Here is a 20,538-nt window from a genome sequence, read left to right on the forward strand (position 1 = left end):
CTTAGGCTTGCATCTCTTAACCTCTTCATCTTCTGAGAAAGACCTAGGAAGATGACTTGTTTATTTCATATGATATGCAAAGATGTAATGCCTAATGTCCTAAACAATGAAATGCAATATGCTAAGCTAGTCCCAAGAGAGGAGGGCAAATTTTGAGGTGTTACAGTGGTTCCTTCATGTGTTTCAACCAAGGTGTCCCAAATCTCCTTTGCCGATTTACATTGAGATATACGGAAGAAATCGTCCATACTAAGAGCGCTTTGGAGTATGTTGATTTCCTTCTTCTCATTCAGAATATTTTTCCTATCATCTTCGTCATAGGTGTTTTTCGACTTTGCGGTACCAACTCCATTCACCACATTTACCGGTTTGTGTGGACCTTCTTCAACTGCTTCCCATATACCTTCTCCTTGGGCCTCAAGATGTGCCTTCATTCTAATTTTCCAGAAATCGAAATATTCTCCGGAGAAGAGTGAGGGCTTGTTGCTACTTCCACCATCTTTGAAAACCGGGTTAATGCTTGCGGAAGCCATGCTGGATCTCTAGGAACAAGTTATCTATAACTTGCTCTATGCCAATTGTAAGTTGTAAATGCGCCTAAGAGGGGGGGGGGGTGAATTAGGTGGTTAAAAATTCTTCGATCTTCTTTCCGGTTTTTGGTTATTTTTCGTTTAAGTGCGGAAAAATAAATTGCAGAAAGTAAAAAGACACCAGAAATTATAGTGGTTCCCTTCACAATCCGAAGGTACATCCACTCCCCTTTCGACTCGAAAGAGATTTCACTATAGTTAGAGTTATTGTACAGCCTACTCACACCAATGGTGATGCTTACTATCTAACCTATAGGTAATCAAGTGTGCAAGAACAATCCTCTTGCAACACCAACCCTTGTGTCCAACAATCCTGGATCACAAGTCAAACAGAAATAAATCTTTTTGATGATTTGAATAAAGTGTAGCACTATCAATCTTCTCTTGATTTATCTTCTCCTTATGTAACAATCACTTTAATAATGTACAAGCAAGTGTTCAAGTGTATGATGAAACTTAGATGAATAATATATGAAAGTTTGATGCAAAAGTTTCACACTTTTGAAAGTTTTATGAACACTTTGTGAAAATGAATATTTTATGTAAATGATTGTTTTTGAAGTTTTATGTAAAAGAGGTATGTTTGAAATTCTGACATTATGATGTTTATATATTGCTAAAACATCTCTACAAATAGGTATCAATGATTAGGGGATGCCATGATTCATTTGAAAAAAGTTTTAGACACAAAGACATGAAAAGTTGCCTATTTTTAGCCACTGCATCAGTGTTAATCGATTAACATATGTGTTAATCGGTTAACACACCTCCACGTGCAGAAAATATTCAAAAGTAAAATACTGCTTCAAAACGATGAAAATTACGGCGGTTCAAAACCCCATAATTTACCAACGTGCAGAAAATATTCAAAAGTAAAATTCTGCTTCAAAACGATGCAAATTACGGCGGTTCAAAACGCCATAATTTACCAACAACTGCATGTTTAAAGAAATTGAAAAAATATTCAAATTCCAACTGGTTAATCGATTAACCAAAGTGTTAACCGATTAACACTGTTAAAAAAGATTTAAAAACAATTCTTTAAAAGCATGAAACTCATGGCATATATTTTCTAACACCCTTAAACTTATATAGCATGCATGAGACACTTTTGAACACTTGCATAAACATTATCAAGAGATGAATGTTATACCTTTGATCAATCCAAGATAAATCTTCAAGACTTTAAATAATATGAAATCTTGTTCTCGCTTCGATGTCTTGATCCATTTCCTTTTTGAGCATGCATAACATCTTGAATGAATAATGTTGTCTTCATCAAAACCATTTAGAGGCTTGCCTTCACATTCTCCCCCTTTTGATGATGACAACCCAATTTTGAAAGTTTGCTCTATTTTTGTTTCTCTAACACAAAAGGCTCCCCCTTGATCAATGCTCCCCCTAAATTCATGATTTTTAGAGAGTCTTTTCTAGCTGCACTTTGTTAGAGAAAAAAACAAACACAAACACATATTTCTTCTCCCCCTTTGTCATTAGCAAAAAGGATGGGAAAAGACTTGAAATATGTAAAGAAATCATGAAAAATTAAGAATAAAACAAAATAATAATGTTTACCTATGAGTTTTACCTCATGAGAGACTTCATCAAATAATTATTCTTGCCGAAACATGATTTTGAAGTCTTTGTTACAAAGTTGATTTATACTTGGAAGATTATGCTTTAGTTTGTCAAGTTAAAGTATATCTTCAATTGGATGTGAAAGTTAGTGCTTCAACTTTGCCAATGCCAAGAATTCTTCCTTTAAGGTATTCCCCATATGTGAAATAACCCTTGGACTTTGGAACTAGATTTGAAAGTCAGTTTATGCCTCCCATCAAAAACTTAGAACAACCACTTTATCAATAAAGCATAGATTTTGAAGTGGTCTCCAAGTAAACCTACAAAAGAATTAAGTTTTATTTGGTACCCAATGTGCTTTGGGTCCATGATAGTTGGTTCCTTTCTTAACCCATACATAATGGCCTTGAGCAACACTAAAGTTTCTAACATAACATACATTAGGAGTATGACCTTTAATACCACAATAGAAACATGTAGGCTCAAAGTTGCTTTTATATCTAGGAGGATAAGATTTCTTTTTATAATAAGATTTGTTCCTTTTCCTATTATTATATGGATGAACCACTTTAGGCTTGTTACTTTTATCTAGAGGAATTTGTTCTTTAGCTTTTACAAAAATGGTCTTGTTAGAAGTATGTTTAGCAAAATTTGAATAACCTAAACCACTTTTATCATTTGAGTATCTTTGACTACTAAGAACATGTTCCAATCCGATTTGACCTTTTTCATATCTTTCAATAACTCTCTTCAATTGAACTATTTGAAAAGCAAGTGACTCACATTTAGTGCATGCAAAATTCTTGATTAATTCTTCCTTTTCATCTTTGAGATTATTTTTCATTTTCTCAATATTTTCTTCCAAAGTTGATATTTGATTCTTTTGAGATGAAATGGTTTTGTATAGAATTTTGCATTCACTTAAAAGTTCATCAATTGCTCCTTGAGCATCATTATCAAAAATTGAAAAGTTACTACTAACCTCATCGTATTCATCGTCAGAATGATGTGATGCCATCAATGCTAGATTTGCGCTTTGATCACTATCGGAATCCGATGAAGAACTTATTTCATTGTCATCCCAAGCAATGTAGGCCTTCCTATTGTAATCCTTCTTTCCTTTGTTGTCACGATTCTTTGCGAGTTTGGGACATTCCGGTTTGATGTGGCCTTGTTTTCCACATTCATAGCATGTAATCTCTTCATTGGATGTTGATGCTTCTCTTTCTTTGTTCTTTGAGAACTTCTTTCTTCTTGTGTAACTAGAGTTTCGAATATTATTTTCTGCACCAAAATATTTTTCTAGTCTTTTTACAAGACGCATAAAGTTTTCGTCCTCTTCGGGATTATCTTCTTTCTTCACAACTTTGGAATCAACTTTTAAGGCAATGCTCTTGGATTTCTTTTCTTGACTTTCGTGCTTCTCGAGCCTTCCAAGTTCCAATTCGTGTTCTTGAAGTTTTCCAAATAGAGACGCGGATGTCATTGTTATGAGACTCTTCTTTTCCGAAATAGCGGTCACCTTCGGTTGTCATTCTCTTGTCAAAGATCTTAGGACTTTCAGGTTGAGATCATCATTTGTGAAGGTTTTACCGAGAGCAATCAAGTGATTTGTTAGATGGACAAATCTCTTTTGTAAGGCAATTATAGATTCACCGGGCTGCATGCGGAACATCTCATATTCTTGACTTAGGGTGTTTAGCCTCGATCTCTTCACTTCGGCGGTTCCTTCATGTGTTTCAACCAAGGTGTCCCAAATCTCCTTTTCCGAATTACATTGAGATATACGGAAGAACTCGTCCATACTAAGACCGCTTTGGAGTATGTTGATTGGCTTCTTCTCATTCAGAATCTTTTTCCTATCATCTTCGTCATAGGTGTTTTTCAACTTTGCGGTACCAACTCCATTCACCACATTTACCGGTTTGTGTGGACCTTCTTCAACTGCTTCCCATATACCTTCTCCTTGGGCCTCAAGATGTGCCTTCATTCTAATTTTCCAGAAATCGAAATATTCTCCGGAGAAGAGTGAGGGCTTGTTGCTACTTCCACCATCTTTGAAAGCCGGGTTTATGCTTGCGGAAGCCATGCTGGATCTCTAGGAACAAGTTATCTATAACTTGCTCTGATGCCAATTGTAAGTTGTAAATGCGCCTAAGAGGGGGAGTGAATTAGGTGGTTAAAAATTCTTCGATCTTCTTTCCGGTTTTTGGTTATTTTTCGTTTAAGTGCGGAAAAATAAATTGCAGAAAGTAAAAAGACACCGGAAATTATAGTGGTTCCCTTCACAATCCGAAGGTACATCCACTCCCCTTTCGACTCGAAAGAGATTTCACTATAGTTAGAGTTATTGTACAGCCTACTCACACCAATGGTGATGCTTACTATCTAACCTATAGGTAATCAAGTGTGCAAGAACAATTCTCTTGCAACACCAACCCTTGTGTCCAACAATCCTGGATCACAAGTCAAACAGAAATAAATCTTTTTGATGATTTGAATAAAGTGTAGCACTATCAATCTTCTCTTGATTTATATTCTCCTTATGTAACAATCACTTTAATAATGTACAAGCAAGTGTTCAAGTGTATGATGAAACTTAGATGAATAATATATGAAAGTTTGATGCACAAGTTTCACACTTTTGAAAGTTTTATGAACACTTTGTGAAAATGAATATTTTATGTAAATGATTGTTTTTGAAGTTTTATGTAAAAGAGGTATGTTTGAAATTCGGACATTATGATGTTTATATATTGCTAAAACATCTCTACAAATAGGTATCAATGATTAGGGGATGCCATGATTCATTTGAAAAAAGTTTTAGACACAAAGACATGAAAAGTTGCCTATTTTTAGCCACTGCATCAGTGTTAATCGGTTAACATATGTGTTAATCGGTTAACACACCTCCACGTGCAGAAAATATTCAAAAGTAAAATACTGCTTCAAAACGATGAAAATTACGGCAGTTCAAAACCCCATAATTTACCAATGTGCAGAAAATATTCAAAAGTAAAATACTGCTTCAAAACGATGCAAATTACGGCGGTTCAAAACGCCATAATTTACCAACAACTGCATGTTTAAAGAAATTGAAAAAATATTCAAATTCCAACTGGTTAATCGATTAACCAAAGTGTTAACCGATTAACACTGTTAAAAAAGATTTAAAAACAATTCTTTAAAAGCATGAAACTCATGGCATATATTTTCTAACACCCTTAAACTTATATAGCATGCATGAGACACTTTTGAACACTTGCATAAACATTATCAAGAGATGAATGTTATACCTTTTGATCAATCCAAGATAAATCTTCAAGACTTTAAATAATATGAAATCTTGTTCTCGCTTCGATGTCTTGATCCATTTCCTTTTTGAGCATGCATAACATCTTGAATGAATAATGTTGTCTTCATCAAAACCATTTAGAGGCTTGCCTTCAGATTCTCCCCCTTTTTGATGATGACAACCCAATTTTGAAAGTTTGCTCTATTTTTGTTTCTCTAACACAAAAGGCTCCCCCTTGATCAATGTTCCCCCTAAATTCATGATTTTTAGAGAGTCTTTTCTGGCTGCACTTTGTTAGAGAAAAAAACAAACACAAACACATATTTCTTCTCCCCCTTTGTCATTAGCAAAAAGGATGGGAAAAGACTTGAAATATGTAAAGAAATCATTAAAAATTAAGAATAAAACAAAATAATAATGTTTACCTATGAGTTTTACCTCATGAGAGACTTCATCAAATAATTATTCTTGCCGAAACATGATTTTGAAGTCTTTGTTACAAAGTTGATTTATACTTGGAAGATTATGCTTTAGTTTGTCAAGTTAAAGTATATCTTCAATTGGATGTGAAAGTTAGTGCTTCAACTTTGCCAATGCCAAGAATTCTTCCTTTAAGGTATTCCCCATATGTGAAATAACCCTTGGACTTTGGAACTAGATTTGAAAGTCAGTTTATGCCTCCCATCAAAAACTTAGAACAACCACTTTATCAATAAAGCATAGATTTTGAAGTGGTCTCCAAGTAAACCTACAAAACAATTAAGTTTTATTTGGTACCCAATGTGCTTTGGGTCCATGATAGTTGGTTCCTTTCTTAACCCATACATAATGGCCTTGAGCAACACTAAAGTTTCTAACATAACATGCATTAGGAGTATGACCTTTAATACCACAATAGAAACATGTAGGCTCAAAGTTGCTTTTATATCTAGGAGGATAAGATTTCTTTTTATAATAAGATTTGTTCCTTTTCCTATTATTATATTGATGAACCACTTTAGGCTTGTTACTTTTATCTAGAGGAATTTGTTCTTTAGCCATAGATGGAACTACTTCGGACACATGCACTGTGGCTGTGTTTGCCCCCATCAAAGAAGAAGGGGGCGTTATGTCACTGGTTGATGGGTTTTGAGAGTTTTTATTATCTGGCGCATTCACATTTTCCATCTTCGTATGGGATTCTCTCCTTGGTCGTTGTTCGTTGGATAGGAGAGTAATTGGAAAAATTCTTTTGGGGAAGGATATAGGTGTCTATTTGAAGTGTGTGATGTGAAAACTAGGAAGGGACACATGAATGAAGAAGAAAAGTGTGAATCATGTTGTTAATAGTGCGTATATTACATTATGCTCTGCCATTTTGTGATGAAGTGTAAGGGCAAGAGAAACGAAAAAATAATACCAATGTTAACATAATATTTATGAAATAGTGAATTATTATATTCATTTCCATTATCACATTGAAAAAATTTAACAGTTTGAATAAATTGTGTGCAAATTTGACTAGAAAGTGAAGTGAATTTTTCAAAAACTTGAGACTTGTTGCTTAGAGGAAATGTCCACAAAAATAAGAATAGTCATCCAAGAATAAAACATAAAATCGATGACCAAAGCAACTTAAAATTGATGATGTCCATGAATCACTGTGTAAAATATGAAAAGGCATTAAAGTAACATTTTTTATGAATTAAAAGACAACTTAACATGTTTGCCAAACACACAAGAATTACAAATTGTTTTAGTAGTCAAATGTTCACTATTGATGAACTCATTTTTATGAAGAGACTGCAAAATAAAAGGATTGGGATGACCGAGACAACTGTGCCAGAGACTAGAAGTGATACCAGCAAAGTGAGAGAGAAAGGCAACCAGATAGAGATCTCAAATGCTATTACATCTCATGAGACAAATCCTCATATGAGATTCAAATATAGAGAAACCAAACGGATCAAAGGAAACATAAACATTATTGTTAGTAGTGAGTTATCACACATAAATAAAACTTTAATAATTTATGGTGTGTGTAAAACATGGTTAAGATTCCAGGGTTTGTGTTTGTGAGATGTAGGTAAAGTTATGTGACTATACCCTTGAATTGAAATACCTTGTCCAGTTCCAACAATCAATTTCTGATTTAAATTACTAAAATTAGAATGAGACGAGAGATTACCTTGTGATCTTGTTGTATGGGACGAAGCTCGGGTGTCCATGCACCACGTGTTGTTTGAAGGATTGAGGGACATGGTGTACATAGCAGCAACAATGTCAACGGGAGCTGGGGAAACTTTGGCAATGTGAGCCTGAGGGCGCTGACCCAAGATGCTTGGTTGCTTCGAAGGTCCGGTGAGGAGATTCCACTGAGATGTATGGTAAGGTCAAGGAGGTACACCCCAAGAAGATGTGTTCCATTCCAAAGGAGACTATGGTGGATACTACTGCCATAGCTGAGTAGGGAGCTGTTGTCGGGGGGCCATCCGAGCGTGAACCACCACGTTGTCCATGCCATCCATTGCAATTTTGATTGTTGCAGTTGCGGTCAGATCTATATCGGTCTTTCTGACGACGATTGGAGTTCTGTTGAAATTAGTCATCAAAGTTGCGTTGAGCAGTAGTATGCAATGCATTGTGAGAACTAGTGTTGTGCATTTTTTCCATACTAGATTCCTCCAAGGTGAGCATGGAGCGAGCCTGAAAGAATGATGGCAATGGATTGCTTTGGCAGATTAGGGTAGCAATCCCATAATACGGCTCAGAAAGACTAGACACCAGTTGAAGGATTATACAGTGATTGCTAACAAGTACTCAAACAATCTTCAACTGGTCAGAAAGCCGCTTGAGACGTTGGCAATAGGTAAATACATTAGGAAAATCTTTCATGCAGGTGGATGAGAAGTCTTGCTTAAGAGCAACGACACATTGGTTTTGATTGTCCTAAAAAATATCAGATAAACGTTGCCATGCATCCATGACCGTGGATCCATTTTCCAAAATAGTGGTAAGGAGATCAAGAGAGATGGTGGAATAAATCCATTGGAACATTGTGGAATCAAGGGTTGTCCACATTTCAAAATCAACATCATAGAGGCAAGTTTTTCTTTTCCTGGTTGCGGAATGATACGATGGACCATTTTGTGAAGATGAGCGCGATATAATTATTTGATTGAGTTTTGTTTCTGAACGGGTTGTGATGGGTTGAATCGTTCAATTAAGTCCAATGAGAGATCTGTCTTCCGCCGTTTAATTAATTAAGCGCGTTATTCCATTATATAATTAAAATACTTGGAAACCCTATACAACAATGAGGATAGTAATCCCCTCATATTCAATTTGCCGACGATAGTCTCTTCAATTCTACACTATATATATATATATATATATATATATATATATATATATATATATATATATATATATATATATATATATATATATATATATATATATATATATATATATATATATCAATTCAATTAAATTCATCAAATTAATCACATTATCCACTTGCAGAATTGGTTAAAATATGTTAAAATATATCATAACCCTTAGTAGTTTATAGAGCAAATTGAAAAACAATCATAAACATAAATACAATAACTATCAACATTCATAACTAGGTAGGACGGTTAAAAATTATATTTTTATCTTCACACATATATAATAATAATTATAAATATTTTAATTTTAAGAAACGTGCACCTCTTAAGTTAGGATCATGGATTTAAGTTAGAATCATGGATTAGCCACTTAATGACGATTTTTTTTATTTACCATAATTATTTAAAAAATAAAGTTTGGTTCAACTATAATAAATTTCAGACATATTTACATTAAAATAAAAATAAAATAATTTCGACAATGATTAAATTTAAACCATGTAGTTCAAACAAGTAATTATGAATATACATAAATAAGTAAGAATGGTTTCATTTGTAGGATAAATATTCATTCTTCAAACTTGTATCTCTACCATAGATTATATATGGTTAATATTATAAATATTATAAATTGTTTCACTATGTATATGATAAAACAACACAAAAAGATATGGTAAATTACAATTTAAAAACATTTATCTGCTTAAAATCTTGGTTTTGCTTTTGTAATGAAAGCGAATGTACAACAGTTTACATTTCACAAGACAAAAAGAAGATTCTTGTTGCACTGTGATGCATCAGCTTTGAGACTATGATATCTAATAAAGTAACGGATCATATTTAGATTTAGTATCCAGCAATGATTGGTGGAGGTGGTGATGCATAGGAAGAACCAAAGTCAGGGGGAAGAATGACTTCCTCATATTCTGGAGGTGGTGATTGAACTGGGGGAGGAGGTGACTGAGTTGGTGGAGGTGGAGAGTGGACAGGTGGTGGAGGTGAGAAAACTGGTGGGGGTGGGGAGTGGACAGGTGGTGGAGGAGAGCGAACTGGTGGTGGTGGAGAGTGGACAGGTGGTGGTGGAGAGTGGACAGGAGGTGGTGGTGAATTTACTGGTGGAGGTGGGGAGTGGACTGGAGGTGGTGGAGAGTGAACTGGAGGAGGAGGAGAATGTACTGGTGGAGGTGGGGAGTGGACTGGCGGTGGTGGAGAGTGAACCGGAGGAGGAGGAGAATGTACTGGTGGAGGTGGGGAGTGGACTGGCGGTGGTGGAGAGTGAACCGGAGGAGGAGGAGAATGTACTGGTGGAGGTGGGGAGTGGACTGGCGGTGGTGGAGAGTGAACGGGAGGTGGAGGAGAATGTACTGGTGGAGGTGGGGAGTGGACTGGCGGTGGTGGAGAGTGAACGGGAGGTGGAGGAGAATGTACTGGTGGAGGTGGAGAGTGAACTGGCGGAGGAGGAGAATGTACTGGTGGAGGTGGAGAGTGAACTGGTGGAGGAGGAGAATGTACTGGTGGAGGAGGTGAATTGACGGGAGGTGGTGGTGAATGAACTGGAGGTGGTGGAGAGTGAACTGGTGGAGGAGGTGAATGGACGGGAGGTGGTGGTGAATGAACCGGTGGAGGAGGTGAATGAATGGGAGGTGGTGGAGATTGAACCGGTGGTGGAGATCTTCCTCTTGTTTTAGGTGCTTCATTGTGAGGATCGTCTTCATCTGGGTCTGGCTTGGGTGTAGAAGGGGTTGGTGTGGGTTCTGGTTTGGGTTCTGGTTCCGGCTTGTCTTTAGATGGGGTAGGGGTTGGTTTGGGATCTGGCTTATCACTTGACGGAGTCGGGGTTGGTTTGGGATCTGACTTATCTGGCTTATCACTTGACGGCTTATCACTTGACGGAGTCGGGGTTGGTTTGGGATCTGGCTTATCAGGCTTATCACTTGATGGAGTCGGGGTTGGTTTGGGATCTGGCTTATCACTTGACGGAGTCGGGGTTGGTTTAGGTTCGGGCTTGTCAGGCGATGGTGGACTGGGTGAAGGAGTTTGTTTGGGTTGTGGAATTGGTGTTGGAGTCTCTGTTGATGTAGAAGGTGAATGTGAAGGTGTAGAAGGTGAGTGTGAAGGTGTAGAAGGTGAAGGTGTAGGTTGTGGCTTTGTAGGAGATGGTGTAGGTTGTGGCTCTGGCTTTGGCACGGAAGGTGATGGGTTCTCACTTGGTGTTTGTTTTTGATCATTTCCATTACCATGACCATTACCATGACCATTACCCTGACCATTACCATGACCACTACCATGACCATGACCACATTGTGCCTTGCTACAATCAACAGGCTTACTTATAACCACATTACAATCATTTGCTGCCTTCTGTTTAGGTCTATCCGGCATACAATTATCCTTATCCTCCAACACAACTTCATTTCTTGGAGGCACACAACCTTCTTCTTCACCATTAAAATAATTATAAGAGAATGTAAAGTTTACCAAATTAGGCAAACTACACACGCTTTTCGGAACAAAACCTGTTAGTTTATTATCCGCGATCGCCAACATTTCCACTTTCACCATCCCCTTCAATGTCCTCGGCAACACACCAACCAACATATTTTCACACACGTCAAAAATGGTTGCTGTTTCAAGCTTTCCAACTTCAGAAGGTATACATCCAGTTAAATTGTTATTGGTTCCAACAAACTCATCCAAAGTAGTTTTCATCTCACCGATGCTGGAAGGAATACAACCGGTGATATTGTTATTGGCAAAAACAATAACAGATGCCGGACTATTTCCCAGATTCTCTGGAATCGTATGTGTAAATCTATTGTCGTTTAAGAATATCGCGTCGAGCTTTTTATTAAAAAGCTCTGCCGGAAGTTCTCCTTCGAAATTATTGAACCGAATATCCATAAATTTGATATCCGGAATGCAAATAAGAGGTTCAGGAAATTCTCCAACAAAACGGTTGTTACTAATATCCGCCTCATGCAAAAGTGTTAACTTGCAAAAACTTTTCGGAATAATCCCACAGAACCTGTTTGTGTTAATGTGAAAGAGAGCAAGATCTGTTAACAACCCAATCTCAGGAGGAATGTAACCTGCAATGTCTGCATGATTAAGATCAATCCCAGCTACAACTTCAATTTTCGGATCATTAAGAGAAGGTGCACAGAAAACTCCCTCGTAAGAACAAACATCTGGCCCTACCCAATTCTTGGTAACGCCTGTTGGATCAGAATACATAGCTTTTTTCCATGCTTGAAGCCCTACATAAGCGCGTTTAAGATTGGGATTAGGAAACGTGAATTCTGTTTTAACAGTTTCCGCGTAATTTTCAGGTAAGTCGTCGTTTTCTTCTAGGTGTAACAATTGACGACGAGCGATATTAGCTGCTTCTTCATTGGAGATTGCGTGCGAGAGAAAAGATGTCGAAGAAAAGAGAAGGAACAAGAGCAAGAGAAAGCAGCCGGAGGCTTGCATTTTGTGACAATGCCACCAGTATACCTCCAAGGTTGCTTATAAAGAGGTAAGTAAATTAGAAAGGGTTATAATTATCTTGAGAGAAAGAAAGAAAACTTGTGTTTTAAGCCATTTACGAGAGGCTATGCAAATATTTCTGGATCCACAATGAGAACAAGCTTTATACAAAATGTTGGTGACATAAAATTAGAAGGTTTGTTCTTTGTCTCATATTCTCAACCCAGCATTATCGTGTGTCTAATTTTAGAGGGTGGTTTCAACCATGGTTTTGTTAGGCTTAATTTGGAAACTAAAAGTTTTCATTACCTAAATTTGCGATTCATGTAACAATGGTTAATTCATATTAGAGGTTAATATCTAAGCGGAAAATAAACCTATGATTATTTGCATATAGTTTTGATTTTCTAAATTTGGAAGTGTTTCAACAAACACTTCTATTTTACTATTTTCTCTCTAGTGGTTGCTTGTTTTTCTATGTATAACTGAATTTTACACAAGTGTCAAGTTTCAGAAATTATTTTGGTCACTTACTAGTAATTTAGTGTTGGTTAAAGAGATATAAATTTGACAATCATATCAAGCAAGATTAAAATGTCTTATTGTAATCTTGAAAAGAAGAAGAAACAGTTTTGTTTGCATGGAATGTATAGATGCATTTCAACAAACACGTCAATAAATTACAAATATATATTGTACCAAAACACAAAAATTCAAACATACAATGGACATTCTAAACTAATACGCGTTCAAGTGTTTTTTAAAAAGAATAATTAATTGACATAATAGTTTTACTAAAATATATGATTGATAATATTTTCGGTAAATGGAAAGTTACAATAAAATTTATCTCTGATTGAGGGACAAAAGATAGATAATGGAGTCATGGAATAAAATTCAGATATGGAAGATCGGTTTTCTAGTATGGTGAGTCGGGCTTTATGTAAATGGAGGAAAAAGTTTTGTTTGCATGAAATGTATGGATGCAGTTCAATAAACACGTCAATAAATTACAAATATACGTTGTACCAAAATACAAAAATTCAAACCTACAACGAACGTTCCAAACTAATACTCGTTCAAGTGTTTTTTAAAAAGAATAATTAATTGACATAATAGTTTTACTAAAATATATGATTGATAATATTTTCGGTACATGGAAAGTTACAATAAAGTATATCTCCGGTTGAGGGACTAAAGATAGATAATGGAGTCATGGAATAAAATTCAGATATGGAGGATCGATTTTCTAGTGTGGTGAGTCGGATTTTATGTAAATGGAGGAAAAAGTTTTGTTTGCATGGAATGTATGGATGTAGTTCAATAAATACGTCAATAAATTATAAATGTACGTTGTACCCAATGTTTTAAGAATCGACCCGGAGTTCAAACCGGCGAGGCTTCTGGTTCATGGTTCAATTGGTCGAACCGGTTCAACCTACGGTTGAACCGTTTACTAAATATATAAATAAATAAAAATAAAAATAATATAGAATTAAACTTCATAAATGAGTCAAATGGAATTTAGTCTTATAGAATGATAAGTTTACTGCTTAATAAATCAAAACTGTTAAAATCCAGGCTTACAGATTACTACTTAATAAATCAAAACTATTAAAATCCATAACAATTATAACAAAAAAAAATTCATGATCATGTTTTAAATCTATAACAAGATAAGTCTCTGTAATTATAAAATTAAATTTCAAAACAATAAAATTTTAAGGACCACGTGGATTAATTGGGTCAATAACATCACTACAACTACCAAGATCCTCCTGTGGAAATGAATTTAAATCAAATTTTTCATCCTCAAATCCATTATCAGGTGCCTCTACATAAACAAATAATTAATAATTAGTAAATAGTTTTATCATATTCATCATCTAACATATGATAACAAACAATAAATACAAGTTTATTATCTCACCTTCATCTTTGTCTAACCCAAACTTATCATGTAGCTTTTGTCCAGCTGATTTATAGTTAGCTGCATTATCTGTGATAAGATGCACAACATTCTTTGGCCCAACATATTCAACCAACTAAACAAACAGGTTACAAAGAGTGGTTGCATCCTTAACAACATTAGAAGCATATACTGATCTAATAAAACTTATTCCTTTGGGGCAATATACTAGAAAATTAATCAACTGTCTATTTTTTTGATCTTGCCATCCATCAGCCTTGATAGTACATCCTGTTTCTGCCCAAAGACTACGACATACCAACAATTGAACATTCTTTTTCATATCCGACAATAGATTAGTTCTCATAGCATGATAGTTCGGCCCTTTATAACCAGGTCCAAAATATGCAATTGCATCAATCATCCGCTGATAAGAATTTGACATTTTGAGGTTGATTACATGATTGTGAAGATTGAGTTGTCAATGATTGGCCAACAGACCCTGATGCTGATGTTGACATGATTTCTAAAATAAAAAAATAACACTATTAGTATTACAAAGTGAAAATCTATATACTTCATGCGCTACTTCATACAACAATAAAAAGTTATATGAATGTAAATTCATAATTTAATATGACGGAAAACCTTATGTTAGAAACTTATATATATATGAAATAGTATTATACAGTAGAAAATTATATAAATATAAAAACTACAAAAACTATGATAGAAAGTTATATGAATATAAAATAGTATTGAATCACACAAAAGCTATATGAAAATAGTATATAAAACATGTTACTACTTACATACTGTAGTCATATATATGAATAGGCTAGGCTAATTGAAAGAGACATAAATAACTTACTTTAGTTTAGAGTACCGTAGAAGAAATGTGGTTATAGGGGTGGACAGGAACCGTTCACCCGGCCAAATCCACGGGTAACCGAAAAAGAAAACCGAAATGGGCGGGTTCGAACGGTCTATCGGGCCAGTGATTAAATTTAACAGTTTCAATTGGGTTTATATGGGCGGGTCGGGTTCAAAATTCTGAACCGCGGATACCCTAACCCGCCCAATTGAGATACCCTCCTAGGGTTAGTAATTCTTTCCAGCCAAAGTTCATTCTTTTTTTTCCTGTTCTCTCACTCACACCCAATACCAGTAAGCATTTTTTTGTTCCTGTTCTCTCACTCACAGCCGCACCTCCATGAAAATCTTCTAGCTTCAATTCTCAACATCGTTCCACCACCATCATTCACCACCCACCACCTTCAATTCTCACCACCATGAAATCCTAGATCTAACGATCACCACCCATCATTAGTCCACCGCCATCATTCACGACAACCGCACCACCGGCAGAGACTGAAGAAGCTGCTGAAGAGAAACCACAAGTGGGCTCTATGACTCTATCAACAGAGGTATGCCCCTTCTCGGGAATGAATTTGCTACCTTTATTATTTGTGGCAATGCTTTTCTTCTAGAGTTTAGTTTTATATATGATATTGGTGTAAATAGTTTTTCACTGTCAGGATTCAGTTATATGTGTCACTTTTATAGTTGTTATGATTAATATCGAACGTTTTTACATTGATGATATATATGATTTAGATTCTTCCTTTTATATGTGCTTCATATGTTAACATTACAAGTTATGACATTTCATTCTTGTTCAGATGCGGTGCTTGAAAGAGTTGCAACAGAAAAGAGGATGTCACTAGTCAAAGCATGGGAAGAAAGTGAAAAGTCTAAACCAGAAAACAAGTAACAGTTTGCACCATTTATTGCTTTTCTTCATACTTTAAGTGCTTTTCTTAGGACCTTTCAAATTGTTTTTATAAATTATCTTGTTGAACTTATAATTAAAAGTAAATTATGCTGGTTAATAAGCTGAAGTAAGTTAATCCAAACATTCTTAAGTCATTGTAGAAATTCAGTACATTTCATTTTCAACTCAAATAGCTATCAACTATTTTCATGTTATTTTATCTGTTAATGACTTTTTTCAAATAGCCAATTTTTACTTGATTTCTATTTTAAATTTTGCAACCTGCTTTTCCTATAATTCATGTATAAGTCCCTAAATTTTGTTCTATAAAGTATATTTTGTTTACTCTTCTCAGTTTCAAAATGACATGTCCTTATTGTATTGTAATGTTATAGTTTAGCTTTATGGTTATGACTTGTGAGATGTATATTGTATTGTTACAAGAACTTTTCTTATAACTCGTGAAATTTGCAAGCGTCTAACAAGAGAGTGTATGTTGAAAGGAGAAATGTACCACTGAAATTTGTGATTCTGAAACTCTGGATGTATATTGTATGGCTATTTAATTATCTTTCTATGATGGTTTGTTGAATATGGTTCCTTCATTTTTCAGTGATGGGTCAGCCTAATCAAACTATACCTACTCAATGTGTCATGAATGAAGTTGGTTCAACAGCAACAACTGAAGTTGTTGGAGCATAATTATATGAGAAAATTCTTTACTTTGAATAAATTTTGAATGATAGCAAATTGTGTGATCATCATCCAAATGTTGGCTGTGCATTATATTACATGATACATTTGTGTTTTTATTGTGTTCTTATCCCATCCTATTATTGCATAACTGTACATAAAGGCCTACATTGACACATCTCTTAAAATAACACATAAAATACATTTTGTGTCAGTATGCATCAACACATAAGCCTGTGCATCGATGCATACGAGTCATGCATCAACACATGAAAGGCAAAAGGCTCTATGGATCGATCCATACGATCCCTGCATCGATACATGACCAATTGAAACAACCTGTGTATCAATGCATACGCATTAGGCATCGATACATGCTAGTGGAAAAATCACATGCATCAATACATACGAATTATGCATCGATACATGATTAATCCATTTCACCAAAAATTCACTTATCTTACAGTATGCATCGATGCATACTCTCATGTATCAATGCATAAAGCTGTTTTGCTCTCTAACAGTTTCTGTTGTTGCTGCATATATAAGACATGTTATGACAGCAGTGGAAAACGAATTCATTGAGGAAAAACAATTGAACACAAGATCAAAAAGCAGTGTTGGAGCAATTGTTTGAGAGCACATAGAAACCTGAAAGAGACTTCATCTTCTTCATCTTCTCAATCACTTTTCTTCAAGAACATTTACACATAACCATTCTTGTTCTTTGGATAAAAAGAAGCATCGAGATAACGTTCAGTGGTACGATCAAGGATCTAGCTGTGGTTTTCAGTGGAACGATCAAGGATCTAGCTGAGTTGAAGATTGAAGGGGGTTTCTAGGAAAAACCTACTGGTTTGTCCTTCAAGAACTGGAGTGTTCTTGAGGGTTTGGGAGTCACGTTTGCAGAACATATTCAGCCGCAGCGTTGCGTTTGGAGATCGGGGGATTTCGCAAGCAGGTCGTGGAACCGGTGAATTGTTTGCAATTTCGTGCAGGAAAATCTTGATCGTGCTCAGATCAAGTGAAGGTTCATACAAGAAGAGGTTCTTAGAGTTTAGAATTCTGTCTTTGTATCATAACCTTGTATCAACGGATTCGGCAATAATTGATAATCAAAGTTCTCAATTTCATTTGAAATTGAGAGGGAGACGTACCCACACGCGAGGACGACGTGGGGAACTTCCTTACCAAATCTCTGCGTATCATATTCTTACCTTATTCCTCTTTACGTTTTAAAACTGTTTTAGCAATTCCAGTTAGTGTGTTGTGATTGTTCCTTTTGCAAGACAGCAGTGGCAAGAAAACTTTTAAGCAAACTTCATTGCTGTCTATCATTGATCACACACACACCAACTGTTTGACAAAACGGTTAGCTAGATTTTATTCATTGGAAATAGACTTTAATGATAAGTGCATCCAATTAGTTAAAATTCTGGTGTGGATTGTCTCTGTCATTCTCATTAAAATCCAGCATTAAACTTGTGTGTCCGGTTTTCTAGTAGCGGTTCAGAATAGACAGAAGTCGATTCGGGACTGATTTTTCCGCCAACTTTGAAAACTCTGATAAAACTTTAAATCCGTTAAATTTAAAAGAGGTGATCTATTCACCCCCCCCTCTCGATCACTAGCCACACCGTCTAACAAGTGGTATCAGAGCGCCGGTTCGCTGGTGCTCTGTGGCTGCCTGTAACAGTATGGATTCTGAACCAAAAGGGGCGTATAATAGAGCGCCTATTTTCAACGGTGAAAATTACGGCTACTGGAAAGACTGCATGCGAGTTCATATAAATTCTGTGAATAGGCTAGTATGGGCTGCCATTGAAAATGGTCCTTTTCAAATCACTATGACAAATGCGGCTGGCGCCATAGTTCCTAAACCAGAAGCTGATTGGAATGAGAAAGATGAGAAAAAGTGGTCGTGTGATTGGAAAGCTCGAAATATACTAATTTCAGCACTTGGTGTTGATGAGTATTATCGAGTATCCCATTGCACGACAGCTAAAGAAATGTGGGATGCTTTAGAAGTTGCCCATGAGGGTACGACTGAAGTAAAACAGTCCCACATTAACACACTTAATCAAGAGTTTGAGCTCTTTCGCATGAAACAAGGAGAATCTATCTCCGACATGCAAAAGAGATTCACTCATCTCACTAATAGGTTGAATGCACTTGGAAAACCTGTTTCCAATGAAATTGCTACTAATAAAATTCTGAGGTGTCTTAGCAGGGAATGGCTACCTAAAGTAACAGCTATTAAGGAAGCCAACGATCTAACGACACTTACGATTACAACTCTGTTTGGAAAGCTGGAAGAACATCAGCAAGCATTGGAAAGTCTTGAAAAATATGAGAACAAAAGTAAGAAGGAAAAGGAGAAGAAAAGAGACAAAGAGGGAGAGAAGAAGCCAATAGCTCTTGTGGCCTCTAGCTCTAAGTCCTCACGAAAAGAGCAAAGTGACAATGATTCTAGTAGTGACAAAGATTCGGATGATGAGGAAATGAGACATTTTGTAAGGAGATATAATAGATTCATTCGAAAGAACGGAGTCAAGCATTCCGACAAAAATCTCATGAAGTTTCGAAGACAATCTACAGATTCAAAACTGGAAGAGAATAAGAAGAGTAGAGGAAGAGGATCTTGTTTTAATTGTGGTAAATCTGGACATTATAAAACAGATTGTCCTATGAAGTATAAGGATCAAGGAAAAGCTCCACCAAAAGGGTACAACAAACAAAGAAGAGCTTACATTGCATGGGAAAGTGATAGTGATTCATCAAGCACACAAAGTTCAAGTGATAGTGATGAAACCGCAAATCTGTGCCTTACGGCTCACACCAAAAATCTGTCCTACCACAAGAATAAAATCAATGATAAAAAGGTAAAACAAGCCTATTATAATAATTTCTCTTCTATGACTTTTGCTGAACTGAAAATAGCTTTTGAAAAACTGCATAACGAAGCTGTAGATGCTTTTAAAAGATTATCCTCCGATAAACAAATTTTTTCATTTCTGGAAGGTAAAGTATACAAAGCTGAAAATGCTTTAGAATCATTAAAAGCTAGTATTGCAGAAAATTCAAAATATATTGACATTGATGGATGTAGTAAAGTTAGGTATTGTGACGCTTGTCATATTTGGCAAAAAGAGGTAAACACTCTCAAGGTCAAATTAGAAAAAGCTTTACAACCTAAGGTTACTTATGCCGTTGACTCTAGGTTGTTTAAGAAGTCATTAAATCCTCCATATGCAAAATACTCTTTTATTCCAAAGGATTTAATGAACAAGAATAAACAAACGCATCATCATGGTTTATGTCATTATTGTTGTCGTGCTGGCCATACCATTGAGAAATGCAAGTTTAGGAGATTTCTTGTTCCTAAAGGTATTTATCAATGGAAGCCAAAAGGCAACCATGTTAGCACTTACCCACTCGGACCCAATGAAAATTGGGTACCAACTTCTCTCTTTTGATATTGTAGGATGAGTGCCTTGCTTCCGTAGATAGAAGATGGTTTCTTGACAGCGGCTGCTCAAGGCACATGACCGGTGACATATCGCTTTTCATAGACTTCAAAGCAAAGAAGAAGGGATATGTTACTTATGGAGACAATAACAAAGGAGCTATACTCGGTAAAGGTAGTGTATGTAATCCCTCTACCACTACTATTTCTGATGACCATTTAGTAGAGGGGCTTAAACACAACTTGTTAAGCATAAGTCAATTGTGTGACAAGGGTTATAAAGTTTCTTTCACAAAAACTTGCTGCATAATTGAACATGCTGAACAGAACATTGTGTTTAAGGGAGTAAGAGTAAATAATATAATAAGCGTTTACTTACTGTTGAAGAATCTGT

General features: G+C 35.9%; 1 protein-coding gene across 1 annotated transcript; it reads right to left on the reverse strand.

Moving 5' to 3' along the window:
* Window positions 1-9,679: 9,679 nt before the first annotated feature.
* On the reverse strand, window positions 9,680-12,427 carry LOC127088206 (pollen-specific leucine-rich repeat extensin-like protein 1). Its single transcript, XM_051029122.1, has one exon. It carries the CDS (start codon window positions 12,303-12,305, stop codon window positions 9,681-9,683), a length of 2,625 nt encoding a protein of 874 aa, XP_050885079.1. The 5' UTR covers window positions 12,306-12,427; the 3' UTR covers window position 9,680.
* Between the last annotated feature and the right edge of the window lie 8,111 nt (window positions 12,428-20,538).

This window comes from Lathyrus oleraceus, chromosome 5, assembly GCF_024323335.1.
Source record: "Lathyrus oleraceus cultivar Zhongwan6 chromosome 5, CAAS_Psat_ZW6_1.0, whole genome shotgun sequence".
Classification (NCBI taxonomy): Eukaryota; Viridiplantae; Streptophyta; class Magnoliopsida; order Fabales; family Fabaceae; genus Lathyrus; species Lathyrus oleraceus.

Coding starts and splice junctions, on each gene's coding strand:
- LOC127088206 (XM_051029122.1), bottom strand. CDS start 12,305: ATGCAAGCCTCCGGCTGCTTTCTCTTGCTCTTGTTCCTTCTCTTTTCT.